The sequence below is a fragment of the Rissa tridactyla genome, chromosome 1 (genome assembly GCF_028500815.1).
Source record: "Rissa tridactyla isolate bRisTri1 chromosome 1, bRisTri1.patW.cur.20221130, whole genome shotgun sequence".
Classification (NCBI taxonomy): domain Eukaryota; kingdom Metazoa; phylum Chordata; class Aves; order Charadriiformes; family Laridae; genus Rissa; species Rissa tridactyla.
Genome location: NC_071466.1, coordinates 181364477 through 181385214, shown reverse-complemented (window position 1 = coordinate 181385214; position 20738 = coordinate 181364477). Strand labels below are relative to the sequence as shown.

Here is a 20738-nt window from a genome sequence, read left to right as displayed (position 1 = left end):
CATTTGTTCTGATTATTTTAGGTTGATTTTTGAAAGTGTTTAATGGTAAAGTCTTGAAACATGCAACACACTAAATTAAAGTTCACACACACCAGGACATGCTGAGCCTCTGTGCTTGCCTATTACTATTATTATTATTATTACAATTAATGGCATAAACCATGAATTTCAAAGGAACAGGTTTGAATAGATCTACCTCACTCCAAATCCTAACTTCTGTCCCAAATAATTCACCTTTCCCCATTTCTCTTTCACATGCACTCCAGAGAAAGATGAATTGTACCTGTCAGCAGGCCCTCCAGGTCTAACACATGTTATTACAACAGGACGAGATTTATTTCTGTCATCGTGTGCTCCACCTAGAAAGGGAAAAGTGAGAGAAAGCCCACCTTCATTTTATGCTTTTTCTGAATGCTCATTTCCAAAAGGCAAGCCTAAATCTTGCACCATGCAGACCTACAGACCAAAAGATCAAAAAATGGCCAAGCCATTAATACTCAACTGAATTTTATCTTAAATAAAATCGACCTACTGTATGGTATAGACGATTCTTTATAAAATATTTCTACAGAGTGATTCTTAATAAATGTATGTTCTTTTCTTAGAACCTCTACGATGCAAATCTGATCTCAGTGTGAAAACTTACTGTTCTGCAGTGTTTGCTGCACAGAGAAAAAACCATCCGTACTTCATGTATCCTCAGAATAATGAGTAGCCACTAAGGAATTTATATATTAAATAAAAAAAAAAAGTTTTCCATGAAGAAACTAATAACTCTTCATTGGGGTATGTTACTTAACAGCTGCATGTTTTCTCCTGTTCCCTAAGTCAGTGATAATACTTTTGTTGTACAATTCAGACTATCAGCATGATTAATCAGATTTCGTACCTAATTTATACAAATACTATATGTGCATCTTTCTTAAGAACTACAATTTTCCTGCTGGTTTCAGTGGCAGCAGAATCTGGTCTTATGTCAAAAGAAGTCTGTCATGTTCTTGGCATAGTTGATTAATTGTTGTTCTTACATAAACAAAAATTAGAGTATAAAAGCAAGTACATGAATGTATGGAAAAAGTAATACATAAATCATAGAGATTTTTACAAACTTCAAGTCATAAATCTTGAAATGACTTCCTAGTTCCATAAAGAACTTATCACTTTTTTTGCTGATTTAGAAAATACAGACAGTTCAAATTTACTAACTCACCTCTTATTACAAATCCAAAAGTGTTCCCCTCTTTATGTAAAGTAACTTCCACAGTTCTAAAGATGAGACCTGATCCTTGTACGGCTAAAAGAAAAAAAAAAAGAAAAAGATTCCAAAACTTAATTATTATTATTTTTCAAAATTATCCTCTTTTGAGAGAATTTTGGGCCAGAGAGTTTGCAAATTGCCAGTGGTTTGGATAAAGAGCCATAGATGCATATAAAAGATGAGGAATTTGAGTCTTACTGTTTAAATTGTTGCATAACTTTGCTTTTCTTATAGCTGCAGAAGAGAGCCAGAACAGATAGAAATCCACAGTGAGACACAAAAATGACAAATGAAATTCTTAAAGCTGCCTACGGAGTTCATTGTTCAGCCATGAAAACTTTTATTTGTACTGCTTAAAGTCAAGACAGTTGAGATTTTTAGGGTCCATCCCTAATCTCAGATTGCTAGATTAAGATGAAAAAAGTATCTTGTATCACAGGGATTTGTTATTTTTTTTTCCATTTTCAAAATGCAACATGCTCCCTCATCATTGGTAAGTGAGTAAAAAATTCTTTGACTCGCAGTCGAATCAGTATTTTCTCTGTAAGCACCAGGGGAGTGGTGCGCAGCTGGGTTAGGAGGTGAGAAGCCTAATGCACAGACCAACACATTTGGGTGTGATAATCCACTTCACAGAATTTGAAACCACCACTGTTAAGAGACCAGCGGGCAGTTTACTATTAGCTTTTACAGGCAAAACTTTGGCAGGGTGCAAGAACCCCCTTTTCTAAAGGGAAATGGACACGGGGCAAAATCACACGCACGCACGCTTCCCAGCTTCCAGTAAGACACTGCGAACAGCACAACACCCATAAAGATTCAAAAAAACGCCAAACCCTCTGTAAATTAGACGTTCTGTGAGCAGCGGAACTCATGAAAACTTATATCTTTTAATGCTCCTGCCTGCAATAATCAGAGCTCCCCTGTCCCGATACCTGAGGGGGCGATAGGCACCACAGGCTGCACAGCTGGGGAGGCAGCCTTGAAAGGCCCCAGGAAGAAGTGGTGCCCTCTCAGTGCTGCAGGCCTCCCTCTCTCTCCGAAGATTCCCCTGCTCTGCGACTCATTCAAGTGTCTATTTCCATGAAACGTACTGCAATATGCTTTTTTTTTTTTTTTTTGGAGTCTTTCAATCCCTATTAAAAAAGTTCCTGCAGGGAACCTGAAAAACCACCCAGTGGAAGCACGTAAATCTCATTTCCCTAGGAAAACCAGTGAAAGATGGCCCTCCAAAGCATTGCTCTGCATTGCAGTAATTCCTGCTACACCTTGAAGATCAGCACCATGTTACTCAAGTCCATGCAGTTGTTTCCCTTTCAGCTAGAAATGTTTTACTGACTGAAAACGACCTGGATTACAGGGAGAAGACAACTCTTGCCCTCATTCCTATCATCAGAAAGCGGCCCTGCATGCAGCTCGAACTTAATCCACGCTTCCCAATCCACTTGGTGTGACCTGTAACCTCCACTGGGGACAGGCAAAACTGGCAGCTGAGCAGCGAGGAATGACACGCAGCGTCCTTCCACTTGGGCACAACGATTCGGTCGGCTCTCCTTCCCCCCCAGCCTCAGCCTGGGAGGGGAAAGAAGTCCTTAACCTTTAGCAACAACAAAAGGCAGATGCGAGGCAGGCATGACTCCTGTTCCAGTTTAAAACATTGAGGTGGCTCGTGTTGAAAACAGCAGCTGAACGCTCCGGCTGTGAACGCTGACAAACAGGGAAGGAAGCACTAGGGAGAGTGGGATTACTGGTGCTCAGCCAGATTTAATCCATCATTATTAAAGTACTGACATTTCCCCACTCTGAAACCATGACAGTCCTCTCTCTGAGGGGGTAACCATGAGAACAACAGTAGAATTTCATTATGTATGGGGCAGGGAAGAAGGTGCCAGGACTTCACCATGTGACCTACTGGAAAACTTCTGCCTATAATGATGGCATTGTGTCTCGCTTGCTCACTAGAAGTTAATGGGAACAACTAGACTGCTAGATATCTCCAACTTTATTAGCTATGATTGTATGAAGAGGTCAGAAATTCCAAGGACCTAAAGAAAAAGTTATGATTGCTAATGTAATTTAGTATGTCAAAATCCTGTTTCAGTGGACAGGAGTGGCACATATGACAAAAGCCGGTGAAACGGAAGGAAGCCCACTTGAATAAGTGCAAAACTTCCACCTAAACATGAGGAGGAACTTCTTTACTTTGAGGGTGGCAGAGCACTGGCACAGGCTGCCCAGAGAGGTGGTGGAGTCTCCGTCTCTGGAGACATCCAAAACCCGCCTGGACGCATTTCTGTGGAACCTGCTCTAGGTGACCCTGCTCTGGCAGGGGGGTTGGACTAGATGATCTCCCCTTCCAACCCTATGATTCTATGATTCTATGAAAACAAATAACGCTTGTAAAAACAATTACATCTCCAGCAAAATAATTCTGAACTCAGCTGACTTCATTCACTTAAATACTGTGTTTTTGAACATGAAGTTCCCTTAGCACAAGTGAACACTGATCAACAGAGAACATTCAAAATATATTACGGTGGTTGTCAGGAGGTCATAAAAACAACCAAATATGTAATTAGACTAGCTCTCCAGCTGCTGGAAAGCAGTGGGGAGTTCATCCATTTCTGAGCACCAAAGAGAGTGATGGATTTTTTGGCTTCTATTGCAAGCAAAGTCTTGTTTAAGGAGAAAAGAGCTTCCTAGTTGGCTCTGCAGGTTTTTCTGGCCAAACACCAGGAATCCACATTTTCTCTCCTCCAGGAAGCAGCATGAAGGAGCACACACTCTTTCAAAAGTGTGACTGCTGCAGCCCCCTTGGTGCCAGACAGACACCTGCCACTCACTCCGTCGCTTTAGGTCCCAGGTTTCCAACTCACCATTTCTCTAGCTTTCACTTCATACCTGATAGCCTCAATTCCCACTGATTTCCTCCTACAGACAAACGGTCACAGACACAAGCACAAAAAGAAAGAGCAAAGGACAGGCAAGGAAAACATTCAGTAGCACTCTGACTTTGGTGTCAGCATAAACTTGTATTTTGAAGACAATCCTGCTCAGCGAGAAGCCCGTGTTTCAGTCACACAATTCTTGCAGGTTTACGTATCCCCATGGCCTACCCCAATGGGTCTTCTTTTCTAGAAACAAGATGTTGCCTAAAAGTGATGTCAGAAAAGACTGGAAGAGTACCAAATTATGTTGTTTATCTGGGAGAGCCAGAGGGTGCTGCAAGTGGAGAGAAGGAATGAAAAGCTAGAGGCAGAACTCACAGATATTCACTGGTCTCATCTCAGAAGATCTTCCTGTAACAAGAAGGATTCTCTTGCCCTGGAATCTACCTAATCTAATTCCCAATACTGAAAACGGTAAACAACTGAACAAGAAAAAAAGTAGTGGTGGTTGACAACTCTGCTCTGTCCTTAGTGGGATTTATGCTTCCAAAACACCTGAGCATCTCTGAGAGCATCCCCCTGTACTGCCAGCTCTTTTGTACTGCTGCCATGCTCTGTGATAAGCCAGAGGAAAAAATTATAAGAAAACAACCACTACCAAAAATGAAGATCACCAACCATGCCCACCTCACTGCTGACAACATGTCTGCTATTCTGCATAGGTTTCAGTTTGCTCTGCTACTACTTACAGACTGGAGGCAGTTCATACTCCACTTCTAAAACAACCCTCTCGCCAACGTTCTTAAGCAGGCTGATGATCTCATCGTGGCGAAATTTGGTCAGGTTGATTCCATTCACAGATTTGATGTAGTCCCCCACATCCAGCTGGTCACTCCTAGGAAAAAGTACATATTCCTTTTGTTAAACACAGATCTGCTGGACCAAATGAAATCCTTTAAATTACTATTGAGTGATGTCAAGAAATATTTTTTCCATTCACCCAGTTCAAAGCAAGTTGATCTTTCAAAGAAAAAGTGGCATTTTAAGATCTTAATCTAGTCTAGCTTATTAAAAATTAAAAGAAGAACATTGTTGCATTATTAATTTCAGATGTACAAAACCAGCTGTACAATAAAGGAGTCAGATAATTTGATTGGTTTGGGCATAGGATCTGGGAAATCGTCTTCTTCATGCCCCCATCTTTCTCTTTTTTTTTGGGAAGCGTCCAAAACTAGGTTTTTTTGGACAATCGTTGCCTTCACAGCTAACATCACAGATACAGGAGACAGGCCACAGCCCAAAAGCATATGTTCTGCTCAGTTACTTGGAATGATTTAGCTTAACCTTTATCTTTTGACTTGTTTCGCTCATGAATAACAGCATTTTTTGTTTCCACTGTAGTAGTAAGGAAGGTAGCTATGACTTTAGACTCTTTTAATCTTAAGACCAGCTGATGAACAGTTTTTAAAAAAATTAAATTATGGTAGTACTGTGGTTAGTTTTTCCATTTATTTCCCTCCCCCCCTCAGTATTTTAAGCTTTTTCTCTCAAGTTTTTTTTCAAGGGCAAAAATTAGAAAAGAAAATGTATGTAATTTAGAAGAAACTTAATTAGCCTTATGACAACTTTCAAAAATCTCATTGGTATTTCCATTTTTTGTCAAAGTAGCCTTGAGGGAAGAGGGGGACCGGCTGTTGCCGTTTCTCCCTGAGCTTCTCCAGTCTGATGGGCTGCCATTATAGATGCATCTAGTCACATATTTATTAGTGACCTTTCTGATGCGGTACATATTTCTGAAGCAATCACATTTTATAATGCATTTTGTGGCTTGAGATGTGGTTACCTAGCAGCGATTCCTCCTTGACGAAGGTTAGATACCCTTGGTTTCCCATCCTTGTCGATTCCACCCGATACTGTAAGCCCTAGGGTGGTGCCTTCTTTTTTCATTAATTCAACTATTGTTGAGCCCTTGAATTCCTCTGTTGAAAGAAAATTATTGGCATTATTAAAATTTAAGTGATAACACAGATGTTGCCTTTCTAAAATGTCATCTACCTCCCAAGAAAATCATTGTGTATGTTAATAAGAAATAATGTGTACATCTGGAGATTCTTTAAGTTACAATTCACAAGTTCTGTCTGCAAGGCCCTGCATATAGATAAATCTGAGACATATGTTTTGTAAAAGGTTATTAAAAACTACACCAAGGTGCTAGTATACTATACAGAGCCAATAAATACAAAGTCTGGCAACACTTAGAATCAAAGGTAGTTGTTTCACATTTTTAAAAAGCTATCTTTTCTCGTTTTCTGCTTTCTCCCTCTGACCTCTATGTTTTATAAAGTACTTCAACTGATTAACTGAATAGAAGGGTAAAATACACAATGATATAACAGTACTAGAAAATTTTAGGTTCAGACTCACTTTAAGGCCACTAGTGGATGTCAGTGTTAATCAAAACAATTGAACATAACAAGAATCCAGATGGAGATTAAATATATCAGATCTTAACAGTTTTATTCCTTATTCTTATACAAGTATATCTCTACTGTAACTCTCTGAAATCTCTGCAGAACAGGCATAAAGTACGTGAAGGGCTTTCATAGTCATAAGTTTATATAAGATTTCCCGCACGTGCTGCCTGGGACACCCTCTTCTGCAGTTTGCTCATTAGCATCCATGGAAAATACCAAGCTAATCCCACAGACCTCAACAAATGCAGGTCACCTGCATCAGAAAGCCTTGAGCTCTTGAAAAGAGACATCTCTACTGCACATGGATGGACAAGGCAACCTACATATGCACTGTTCCAGCAGAGCTGCAACTGTTTAGAAAGCCACAAGGCAATCATATCTCATGTCCAGTGTTTTTAGTCAGAGGAGACCCATTAAAACCACCAGCTGCCCAGGTATTCTGGAAAAATGCATGAAGTCCTAAAGATCCATCTAGAAAATTATGAAATCCTGGAAGGATCATCCATCTCTCTGGCCCTTTTCAGCATCAACATGCAGCTTTTAGGTGAACTGGTCAGATACTAACATCATATACACACTGTAAACAAACAGCATGTCTGCACTGCACTAGTAATCTTGCAGTGGCAGCATGAGATTTAAAGATGAAAAGCTACGAAAAAGCCAAGCAAGTTCCCCGTATACATTCATATATTCGCCAATAAGGTCTACAATAAGCACTATACAAACAGCAACAAGGCTCTATCAATACCTTCCCGCATGACTGAGAAGATGACCTAATACATCTTCACTTCAAGACGAAGAACGGCTCTCCTGACCGAGAATTGCCAGTCCTGAGCCATACAGGGGTAATGGTGGTGGGCAGAGGAAAGCATTCAAAAAAGCCTCCAGCCCTAGCGGAGTATCCTGTAAGCCTTGGTAGTACTTCTAATAGGCTTAACTGCTGAATCTTTTGCAGACGTAGCATCGCATCATCCTATGCTATCCTGCTCCTTTTAAGGTGTCTGACAAGCTCTTTCCATTCTAGCTGATGATGACCTCACTTCAGTTATTCACATTTTAACCATTATACCGCATGACTTAAGTGCTTGGGCAAGAATTCTCCTGTGCTTATAAAGCTTCTACTAAGACAAAATTCTGCCATGTATTCAGTCAGCAGCATTGGCTGTCAGAAGCAGACGGTAGCATAGCTACCTGGGGCATTCTCCAACTTGGCTGACACCGAACCATCATTTGGCATCATTTGGAAGCTATTGAGCTTCCACCATGTTTGCTCACATCTGGCCTTTTTGACAGTTCAGAAAGAACAGATGTGATTACCTGCATCTGAACATGTAGACATGTTGCATAGCTGTAGGAGATGCTATGGACCAAAGTGCTGCTTTCAGTTTTATAAAAACCTGCAAGTGTTCATAACGATTACAAGAGTTAGTCACGGTACTTACTGCAACCAAAAATACTGTACATTTGCACCCATGATGCAAAGTCAGGTCCTTCAGCAGTGTGTCACACTTGTTAATTTAGGGCTTACTTGATCATGAGATCTAGAGTCAAAAGGAAAATTCCCCTCTCTCCCCCACCTCCCAAACTAAATCCTTCCTTTGTACTTCTCAGTAGTACAATCTGGTTCTCAGGAGCATCTAAGATATTTATTTTTTGTTAACAAATACTTTACCAGAATGCATATACAGGCCATCAACAATGCACTGCACATCCTAATCTTTTGCCATAGCGTAATACTGCCATGTGTTTTGATCTTTTACATAGGTTCTGAGTTTGCAATGCAATGCCGGGAAATACTCTGCTGCCTGAAGTGACACATGGAACAGATCATCCATGCAGTGTTTTAAGCTAGCTAATGATTACACAGTTCCCTGCAACTACTACCATGGAAAGCAATGACCAGGCTTGTTCCTTCTCACCATCTATTCTGACAAGTTTCTGTGTACCTCTGCCAACAGAACAGGAACATCTAAACACCATTCCTTGGTAGGCAGAAGGGAAAGATGCACCAACACTGCAAGGGAGAGGTGGTGTGAAATGCTCATTGCTAACTGACAGATAAGGTCATCTAGGAATACACAACAGTTTCATTAGGTTTGCCCCTCTGAAAGATTTTATAGCTTTTGTTGTACATAACCATAGCAGGAAGAAATTAAACTACCTAAGCTGGATTTGCTTAGAAGAGACTATTACCCTTGGAAGTGCACTGACCCAGGTCCATTTGATACCCCAGTCTCTCTGTTTTTCATCTTTGCTTTCTTAAGTCGCACATGATTACTGTTCTTATAACATTATATATTACATGTTCACTCATCTGCCTTGCTTTGACATTATTATTACAGACTAATCCCACCGGAGTATTATTGAAATGCCTAATATCAGAACAACCCTGGGACTTCATTTCCAACCCAACAAGCAACCGCACCTGTACATGCTATTCCCCAACTAATGCAAGGTCAGTCTCTATTGTCTAGTTAACACAATGCTATGTTGCTTTTTGTGGGTTAAAAATCAAACTGCTTCACGTATCACCTCACTCATAATTCATTACTTATGCCAACCAGCGAACTCCTAATTAGTTAGAAGTCTCAGGGGCCCGTTCTTTCCTACAGGTACCCCCACATTGCTAATAACATTAGCATAGCCAGCATCAGAAGGGAAGGCAATGAAGTTATTTCCAGATTTCTTATAATTTATGAGTAAAACAGGAATTGAATTTACAAGTCTTTTCCTTAGTGGTAAACTGAATATAGAACATCAGCTTAAGAAATGTCTTGCTACTCCATAACAGTTTATGAAGTATCAAATATCAGAACACCACTCCTGCAGTACATTCTGTGATACGAACCAAATGAATTATTCTAAAATGAAACTGCGTAGAGAAAAGATGGTTCCAAGTCTATAAAAAGCTCAAATCAATACCATTTTACACTTCAGTTGGAGAAATGCACTTGAGAACTTCCCTTCCTACCATTAACCACTCAGGCAGCACTTGGTAAAACACAGCTCACACTGGGTCCTGCCTTCCCTCAGCCTGGAGAGGGTTTCAGGACGGGCCCAGGACTTCCATCGCTTTCTGCTGCACGTGCCTGTCCATGCCGCACCAATTGCCCTACAGCTTTGGGGCATCCACCTATGTCTGGTAGGAAGCTCAAGAATCCTGCTGAATACTGGAGATGGGCTTGGAAAGGGTAGTGCAAACACGCACACTTGTACACATACACACATTTGCACACACATGCAGACATAAGATGGAAAAGAAAGGTTCTTCTCCAAAGAGCTTCGTTTAGACCTCCAGTCCTGTTAAGGTGGACCACACATAGCAGCTGAACTCTAAAGAAAACATTATGCTGCTGTTGTTTTCTTAATTCCTGGGCTGGATGCTTCTCTTAGGTTCGCTGCTGCAATACCACAAGTGTGTGTGCCTGACTTGCAGCAGGGTCAGTTGGTGTAACTAGATTATGATCTGCCCTGCAACCTAGAAGCCTACGGGGTAATCAACGTAGCACAAGAAAACTTCAAAGAAGGTGCTCGAATACGAGACTGAGTAAATCTTACTGTAAGAAGATGAATAAATGGAACAACTTGCAGGTAAGTAAAATCCAAGGAACGCCATGTCAAGTTAATTTATCTTCAAGGAAAATAGTATCATGATAAAGCTTCTAGAATTTTATACATGATCAGACTTTTGGTAATTTCCTACCTTTTGATGTATGTAAATAACATGTTTTAATGTATAAAAAGAATGGAAAATAAATTGACTGAATAATTGACAGAAATGAGATTTCTGAACCTGGAATATATTCACTTCTTCAAAAAGAAAATTAAATACTAGACTACAGAAGTTTTTTTTTTTTTTTTTCACAGAACAACATTTGAAAGCTAAGAGAACTCTTAATCAAAAGTTTTATCATCTATTTTCTATATTCCTACAGTTTTAGATCTTAATTTACATATTAAAGTAAAACTGAAAAAGATTTGCCTTCATTCCAGGTAGAGTGTCTTTTCCATCCCTTCTGTGACAATTTCATTTTAAGATCGAAGAAAATGCCTAAAATCTACATGTCAAGTGCTTGAATCCTCCACCTAGTGAATGAGTTTGTTCAGTGCAGCTGGGACAGGGCACAAATGGAACTTAACCTAAAAGTTAGAGAATACTTGCTGTTATTGATTGCTTCCTACCAAAAGCATACATAATCAATAAGTAAGTAATTGGTAAGTCTGTTGAAAATACAGTCAATGCCTGTCCCTGTATGGATTTTCCCTGTATGTCAGCAGAAATTCTGCAGAGGAAACATTTTGCTTTACATCCCGGTAGGCATCTCACGGCTTAATAAGAAATCACATAATGATAAAGTCAATTCTTAAGAAACAGACAGCAGTTTGTTATAGTGGGGACATCACATCTACTCAATGTTTCAAGTCCTTGCGGGTAGGTGTATTTCTCTGAGTGTGACAAGAGGAACGTCAAGAGATGATGAACACTCCATTCCTTCTTGCCCTTTTCCTGACTGGCTGTCACTAACTCCTATAACACCCAAATTTTCATTAAAAACAAGCAAACAAAACCATATCGGTGAAGAGAATCTGAAAACATGAAGCTGACCTTAACCTACTCTGTGCTATCTTCTCCAGCCGATGGAGGGACAACCCCCAAACCAGTCCTGGTTCAGAACCCAGCAACCCACAGCAGAAGACAAACTGGTAGGAGGTGCATCAGAGCACATCTACAAGGCACAACACACTGCAGTTACCTACAGGACTGTAAATGTAAAACAACGCCAATACAGGTTGCCTTGGGTGGGTGGCTGGGTTAACATGACTCTGATAACTTGGATAAATGTTGTACAGGTGAAACGTTGTACCATTTTCAGTGAAAGCAAGGGAGATGGGTAAGGCTTAGGCACTGTCAGAAACCTCCTTAAAATAGACTCAGCTTATACCAACAGCTATCTTGGCTGTGTACAGGGCATTAGACAATCCTTTTTTTATTTTTTTTTAAATTTTTTTTTTTAGCTGTAAGAGCATCTACAAGACGACTTTGCCACTGCAGAAATATATCTAAAAACCAAATACCTTCCACCAGCATTTATAAACTGGAAAAAGTCTGACTGTAGCCTGGCCTAGGCACGACATAGAAAAGCAAATAATGATATTTTATAATCAAATGCGGGCCATGATATATAGGACATGATCACATAACTCACTGAAAACACCAGGCCCACAGGACACGGCAGCACAGCTCACATCTGGGTTCATTGGTTTCCCGCCTAAAAAGAGCTTAGTTCTTCCACTACCTGGTTTTTGGTACGTTTTTCATATTCTAAGGCACAGAAATGGATAACCTTGGCAGTCAACTCTCTCTAAATCAAAACTGAGGCAAACAGCAGGGGTAGCCTTCAATTTAGCATCACGCATAAGCTTTACATTTGAAACTCTGTTTATAACTAAAACATTAGAAATTAATATAAATATCCCAAACCTGAAATCAAATAACCACCAACTGAAAGCCAGTAACAGAAAAAAAGTGCCTCTTCATTTTTAATGACAAGAACCTCATCAATTTCTTAGCAGAAGGGTATTAGAAGAAACACCTGATATATGACACAGTTGCTGATGCACACCACAGTAACTTCACTAATTACATTTCAGGTGTGAAACCATTAGCAGGACTGGGCAAATGAGACCCTTTCTACAAAAAAAATGGCTCTTTGTGAGTGTCATAGAGGAAAACCCCACAATCAGCTGTTGGAGAACTGCATTTCATTTTTTACAGTGACCAGAGTTAAGCCATTATTACCTTCCAAAGACTTAACATTTCCATCCCGCAACCTACAATGGAGCTATAACGAACTGTCCCCAGTGCTTCTCTGGCAGCAGCACAGCCATGCTACCAATGGCACATGTTCAAGAGCCAACATCCTGCTCTGTCTGAATCTACCCCTCATAGACAGGAGTGGTAGAAAACATTTGCCAGAAAATGCAAAAATGGCATGGCATGATGTAAAATCTGTTTTCACAGAGAAGCAGCTTCATACCTCAATAAGAACAACCTCTGTACAGCAAACTTACAAGGGATGGGGCCATATGAGAACGTAAAAAAAGCTGCTTTAAACTTCTCGAGAGAAAAGCAGTCCATGGATGCAGTTGTGTAAGAAGCAGAGAGGTTCCTCCAGGCTCACTGCAGCAGATATGCAGGCTAAGGTGGGAGACGGATAGCCGTGCGGCTTCTCCAAGCAAGTCACATGCTGGTGAGGGAGCAACAGGCTATTTGGTTCTCTGGGTAGTCCTGCTCGCAGAAATTCCATGACGAAATATAGTTTTCAAATATGTTTTTTTTTACTTTGCTTTTGTTCACAATCGAGTTGCACAATAATGTCAGAAGACAAAAAATCAAAATACATGTTGATACTCAAAATACTCCCAAACATTGCAAGTACTAGCAGAACAAAATTATTCATGATGTTACTTTGACAGATAGTGTGCATTCAAAGACATCAACTTGAGTTATCTCAATACAGAGGACAGCATCTGATTCTTCTAAGAGCTGGTGTTACCAGTAATTCTTCTCTCTGTAGTTTGTTTGTCACCTTACATCAAGGACTGAAAGTATTAGGCCACATACAGTCAGAACAACAAGAAACCCTTCTCTTCCTACATTTTCTTGAGATGGCTGGTGACAAGGCTTATGGAGGAATAAAACGAATGCAACTAGTAAGTAGATATGTGAAAATAAATTTTTTTTTTCCATCCCATCTCATTTTGGACGGTATGGAAGACCTCAATGGTGGGGTAGGGCAAAATCACATCCGCCTTGAAAATATCTAAAACTGCCATACCATTTTGAGGGTTCTTATTTTTAAGGTATCTTTCTGTCATTTTTTGCTTATATGCGTCCTGTTTTCTTAATTTGTGTAGATGTCCATAGAGGTGGAACGTAATACAATGCAGAACATCTGTGTAGAAGGAAATTGAAAACATACAAGTTTTATAATCCCCTATTATAGGTAAAGAATCAAATTACAGGCTTGAATTCCGGTAAGTATATTGAAGAACAATCAACATATTTTAATTAAAATGGATTTAGAAAGTAAGATATGGTTCAAGTTTAAGTGTTAAAAATAACAGAATTACTATTCAAAATCCCTGAGCGAATCTTGGCAGAGAAATTCAATTAGAGGAAAAATCATTAATAAAATTATAAAACATTAAAACATCTGGCTTCAGTAAATATGAATACTTTATTACTGTAAGAAGATGCAGATTTAGTGGAATCACAACACAAAAGTATTTTTTTTGCATTATTACCTACAAAAAAGATATTTTTATTCCTGATATGCCACCTTGCAACAGTGTTGGAATAAAGACGCAGTGTGAACTACAAACTTCCGCAATGATGTAGTCTAGTTAAATCACATTTAATTCTTTGAGCTAGCTGTGAAGTTCTAGTGTTTTCATTGATGGCTTGCTTTGGGAGAGTATCTACACTATCCATTGATGACTACCTGCATGCCTAAAGATTTGCAATGATCAACTTCCTTACCTTTGCATAAGGATCTGTTCCACCTTGAAGGCACTTGCTAGGTTTTAGCAGAAGGTACTTTTTGAGCCAAAGCTTACACCCACAGTTATCTCAAATTTGTATTTCCCACCTGAAACAAGTGTCTCCTTTTGAAAATTTCGCTTCACCAAGTCCTAAAGTCAAGTATGGCTTGTGCATCAGCAGTCCTAGGCTGAACACCTCTGCACGTCTCTGTTAAACACTACTGACAAAGAAAGAACAGAGCTCCACGAGAACATTAGTCTTCTCTAGATTTCTGTCTGAACTGGGTGAAGGCTTCAGTAACCCTCCTCCCTTGCTCGTGGAAAGCCTGCTGTGCAGAACAGCACAGAGCTTTGACACTGATGTGGTATTTTGATTTATAAAACTTCTTCCCGTAATTCTGATGGATTCACTTCCAACTTCCTCTCCGTTTCCTGTATTGAGAAATTAGCACCAAGGGAACTCTTGCTAATTAGCATTTATTCGTACTGAGGTGACACTATTCACAAAAGCGTGCCCTGACTCTTCCAGTTGCTCTGCTTTCTACAGTTACCAAAATGGATCAGGCAGGATTGATTACAGGATTAATTGCATTTGTGCATTTCAAGGCAGGAAGGAACCACTGAGAACAATTCTCTCCCTGATCTCCTGAGTGACACAAGCAGAGAAATATGATATAGTGGTATCTGCAGCTACAGATCACCTTTTAGAAAGATATCCGATGTGGCTTTGAAAGCATCATGTGATGGAAAATCTGCTACATGTGCAGGTAATGTCTATCTGAATTGGGAGTAGACAAGCCTTCAATCCCAAGATCTCATTACACTACCCCCGTAATGTTCAGGATCTCCCTGCAGATACAGAACTGTAACCTCTGATCAAATCACCTCTTAATCTTCTTTCCATTTTAGATTAAGAACTGCCTGAATTGCTTAGGTTTTTGCCATTTAAGACATGTTTTGCAGCTGCTTCCAATGTTTCAGCATCCTGTGACTATCAGGTAAGTTTTAGCAATAGTGCCATTAGATCCCAATTTCTCCATTTGAGCTGTCATTTATTTTTATGATAAATACTTTGAGTTGCCTGGCATAGTCTACAGTTGCTACATAATTGAGCATTTTAGTTAATACGAAAGATCAGTTTTCCTTTTCATGACGTGGAGCTCAGATCACAAGTACCATGGCAAAACTGAAGCAGTAAGGATCAGAAAAGAATATAGTAACGGTGTCACTCCTTTTGAGATAAGCTGTTGTGCAGGCATTCAAATAATGGATGGTGAATTTTCAACTCCATATTATGATGACTGAAATTTGGAGGAATGAGACAGTAAAACTTTTCCTAGTACTTGAGTTAAGAAGCAGATATTTTAAGTTTTTAGGGGTCATACACCTCTTTGTAGAACATACAAAGTCGAATGATACACACACCCTGTCTTTCTACTTGGTAGTATGGAGGGAGATTTGGCATAAAAAAAAGGTTTATCAAAGTCTCTGTGTGGAAGATTAGACAATCCTTGGAAAAATGAGAAATGTATGAAAAAAAATGAATGAGAATAAACGAGAAAAATGGAAAAAGAGTGAATACTTCCTACAGATTTTACCTTTTGTCCTTTGTGCTGAGTGATCACTGATACCTTTATGGTTTGCTTACTCTCTACCTTGGTCGAAAACCACAATCCAAAGCCACTCACTTCTGGAAGACTGTAGTTCAAAAATAGCCTGAAAGAATGCATAGCTATGAATGTTTTAAAAAGTTATCTGATAATGACCCATTCTTTTTCTATACTTCCGTCTGATATAAAATTAAAGTTACAAGGATGGCTCAGGGGGGAATTTAATATGCAACAACACCTGACAAATAGGATGCACTGCATTTTTTATTAGGTGTTTATAGTAGGAAAAAAAATGCCTGTGACAAAAGAACCATTAACTTACTCAACATTAAGGATGAAGAAAAGATATAGTTAAAGACAAAGGAAAAGCAGGGTTAAAGAACAACAAAATAAGCTAGTGGCTTATATTAAAATTTGCCAAATCACAGGAATAGTGATGACTTTAGCTGTCAATAAGCATTTGAAATCCACAAGGATTTACTATTCCTGTAAAAGAAGTTTGCCAACAGGGACCAAAAAAAAAGGAAAAAAGAAAAGGAATAATTCAGGCATTTCTTGGCTGCTAACCTGCACTCTGTAACTCTCTAATCAATCTCTGTACTTATTCCCTAAGGTTTAATGTATGCATAATGAACTAATGGCAAAGAGGAATGAAGACAGATGCATTCATTTGCATGAACTAACTCAAATAGTCAAGCTCGCTGAAGAAATCACTGCAGTGAAACAGTAAAATGCACAGCTGCAGGAACGTACCTATGTGATTTCTTTTGTCATCTAAATTGCCAGCATATGCCACTGAATTAGCACAGAAACTGAAATGGCATCGTATTAGCACCTAGTAATATTGCACGTATTAGCCTGTGAGACAACAGGAACATTCTACATCTTCAGGTCACTTCCAGAAGCTGTATGCCGATCTCAGCAAAAATCTGAATGTGATATCAATGTAAGAGGCTTACATTATCCAGGAGCAGTCTCATTGTATGCCGCAGGAAAAAAAAAGACTTTCCTCTGTCAAAGTCCAAAATGTGATGCATGTTTCACAGGAAAGTTTTTTGGCTTTTCTTTCAACATTTCCTCTTATTCTCCAGAACCTTCAGGTGAAAAGGAATAAAGGTGACTGCACCTATCTGCCCCTCCAAAAATACTAAGACATGCTACCTGTGTATTCTTGTTCACGTCATTTCAAACACACATCTTGTTCACTGTGTCAATTGCAACAGCTTGCTTTCCCTTCAGTGACCAAGAGGTTAAGACAAAGACAGAGCGTCTCTATGAATTGAAGAAATAGCTATCTTCAAATAGACTGAAACAGATAAAGATTCAGCTCAATAGTACTTCCTGGAGGTTTCAATGACATCTTTCATTTCAAACAAAATGCAACAAGGATGCAAACAGGGGAAACTGCTAACACAACTCAAAGCATGCCGGTTGAAAATACTTAGTTCTTTTAAAGTAAGACTGCCTGTGGAAAAGAGCTGTCACTTTAACGAAGGCTGCTCTTAAACAGAAGGGAACTGCCTGCTTGTGAGCACTTCTTCAGTTTGCTGACTCCATGCAAACAACTCACAAGATGTGACTGTCCCTGTTTCTCTCCTCCTCTGCTGTTAAAGGATATACTACCAGTTTTTTTAATGAAATACTTAAATTTTAAATCATTTTAAGTTTACAAAATCACCTAAGGAATCTACCAGGCCCCTCTCAATAAAGAGATCTCAGAACAGGGATATTCTGTTATCATTTACAGTACAATTTACTAACCAGAACTAGAGGAAAAACTATAGGAAAACTGTATTTTTCCATTTTATATGGTTTCCAGTTTGGTATAAAACTTCTGAAAGTTACACAAATAAGTGCATTCGGAAACTTTTTTTCTTCTCCAGATATACCAACATGTGGTGTCTGTGAAATGAAACAAAATTCTGCTCCCTGTGACCTGTATCTTTTTGCTTCACTGCTGCTTACAGCGGGCCGCTCCCAGCTGTAGGCTCTGCCACGTGCCCAGAAGCCTGGAAAGGCTGGGGACCCCATGCCAGAGTAGTTCACGAGCAGTTCAGTTATCCTTCATCATTGGATTTATGAACTAGCCCAGGCTTAATAAATCGATGCTTTTCAGCTGAAGTCTGCATCACTGGGACATTTCCATCTAGATCAGGCACTGAGCATCTGCAACTGCCATTCATTTCACCTGAAAAGACTGGCGCTCAAATCTTCTTTTTCCTTATATTACTATAGTGTTAAATTGCTTTGAAAAATTGTGATAGGCTTACTCACGTGACTAAAGCAATCACAACGGCATAAATCATACATTGCTTGCCCATCCCAAGTACGATATCAAATGCGTCAACTTGAACTTGTTGGATTCCTTAACTCCCATTTTCAGACACTTTAATGCAAAAAGGCACGATGATTTAGACTTCAGAAATACAAAAAACCAGTCAGCCCCTTTGTTTTTCTCTGTCAGATTAACACTTTGATAGTAACAACAAACTATTCCATTTGCTTCCTTTTAGCCCATTAGTTCCTGGCAAATAAACTGACCAGAGCGCTAATTACAGACTCAAATTTTGCAGCTCTAACTTCTGAAATCTTTGAGGATGTCACTCCAGTCCTTAACTTGTACCAGATACTCAGATTTAACAGCTTACTTTTTTGCTAATTTACAGCCTATCCTATAGTTTGGGCATACATATAAAGGATACCATATGCCAAACATGCATCCATGTTTAGTATTTCTGGCATTTTTATAACGTCACTTACCTTAGCACTGTTAATGGGAGCGTATCGTACCAGCCTGAATGTACCTTCCAGAGCTATGATTTACACCACTGAAGAACATCTGGCATGATAGGATCTGTTTTTACTCGTAAGTGTGGAACAAACAATTCATTAAAATGGTCAGAAAGATTACCATCATCTACAGGCACAATTTGGGATTTCCTAAGGAGAGCAGGAGAGGCTGCTGATGGTATCTCATACTGCACAGAGCTGTTTATCTAAACTGGAGAATCTGTAATAATGACCAACTGTAAGTGTTTCTAGACAGGATCTACCTTAATTCCCAGAATTATCTTATTCTGAAGATTTTTTTTACTGAAAATAGATGGTAAAGGTCATTTCTGCCTGAACAAAACTATCAAGTTAACACATTCGCTCTAATTTTGTAAAACATGGTCAAGTATTGTATGGAATTTTCTTCTAAGCTCGCTCTGCATAAATGTCTTGCAGGTTCCACCTCCAAACCCCTTTTTCTGCTAAGGGCAGATTTATGATGAGGTCATAATGGGGGAAAAAAGAAGCCAAAAAAATTTAGACTAATTTGTCAAGCAAAAGAAAAGAGATAGCACTTCTGTTCTGATGTCGCTTTGCCCACCCTGAAGCTTTGCTCATTTAGAAATACCGCAAAATTCATACTTCCAACCAACCCAGCTTCACCAGCAATATTTTCCAGGAAGCACCTAGTTTATACATCTTATAGAATGCCTATAATAAAGAGTCTTTGCTCTGGATTTTCTTTCCCTTCTTGGTTTAGCAAAGTCTGGAGCAGGTAATCTTCAGGCCATAACAGGTCTGCACATTCATCATGTTTTTCCCTAGAGAATACCCGGAACTTATTGTGGAGATAGAGATACCAGCCTAATGTTAACTGCTAACTGGTAAGAATATTTGGTATGGTTTTGAGTTTATAATGTTTCATTTTAAATCATACATGCATTAGAAAAACACAAGACGATACCCTGGTATCTTCTGGTGCCTATGTATTGACTACTGGTCAATGATATTTTTATAGGGTAGTGAATACATTAAAGTGTGCATTGGATCAGCATATAAAATGTCCTAGACTCTACTCCAACTTTGTACAGGGAGAAAATTGGGATGATAAAATGTATCCACAACTTGTCAAAAATACCCTAAGACTCCCAACACACTTAACTCAGACCATGAAAAGCACATCTTACCATACATTATAATCATGTCCAGCTATCATCCTAGTTGGCTAGCACTTAAGCTAGACGGACTGACTTAAACAGCTTGCCTATTATTTTCTGTGATGCAGGATTAAGTAAGTCGAGCTCCATGATTTTTATTGTGTTCCCATCCACTATATGATCTCTATTGCACCATTACCTTTCGTTAGTGGCTAAGGAATAAAGCTCTTGGATTTTAATGGTCTCATTAGACTTAGGTACCATCCTTATAATAAAATCGCAGAAATTCCTTACTAGGCATCTGGTTTTGTAGCTACAAGTTTGTAATGGCTTTCAAATACACTTGCTAAATTTTCAATTCCAGAACTAACGACGTATCTTTTACCCAGAACACAACCAGAAAACTTTTCACTTTCCCCTGTGAATACGTTCCATGCAAGTTATTTAGAAATTACCATTAATTTTAATTGTACTGCAGCATTAGTTATTCTCGATATATTTGGTCTATTTCACTGCAGTCTTAGTCTAATGGCAAGATTTCCCTACACAATCTCTATCGTTTTTTACTTCTCAGTTTTGTTTACAGAAGCAATATTTTGGGGATCAATCTTCGCACTGTGTTACCAGGTATGATCACTCATGGTTTGTCAAGTAATATCTAAAATTCAGCTGCAGCATGTGTCCCTCATTTTTCTATGACACAAGGTATTTGCTACCGCAAAGGTCAATGCTCATTTTCTGTATCATTTATCTGACAAGTATTTGAGGTCACAATGTCATCTAATATGGGAAAAAGGTCTTGGCAGGATCTTGTCTCAGAGTTAACTATTAAGCTGGGCTCGCTTTGCTTCACTGATAAAATCAATTAGCATTGAAGACTGGCACTTGTTCCTGCTTGGATTGATATTCAGTGTCCTTCCACCAGTGTTTTCTGTGAATAAGAGCATTGAAATCACTTGATTTTGGCCTCGATGCTATTTTAACCTATTAAAATACTCCTTGTTTTGCTTTCTGTACTCTTTTCAGTTTGTTAA

At 39.2% G+C, this 20738-nt stretch overlaps 1 protein-coding gene across 9 annotated transcripts in view; it reads right to left on the bottom strand.

Moving 5' to 3' along the window:
- GRIP1 (glutamate receptor interacting protein 1) overlaps positions 1-20738 on the bottom strand; it is a 335688-nt gene that overhangs the window by 77961 nt on the left and 236989 nt on the right. For all 9 annotated transcript variants that reach the window (XM_054183548.1, XM_054183689.1, XM_054183982.1 and 6 more), the window contains exons 3-6: positions 5990-6125; positions 4896-5041; positions 1211-1294; positions 284-359 (exon numbers count right to left, since the gene is read on the bottom strand). In XM_054183548.1, coding sequence (XP_054039523.1) covers positions 284-359; positions 1211-1294; positions 4896-5041; positions 5990-6125 — 442 coding nt within the window. The remainder of the gene's footprint in view (positions 1-283; positions 360-1210; positions 1295-4895; positions 5042-5989; positions 6126-20738) is intronic.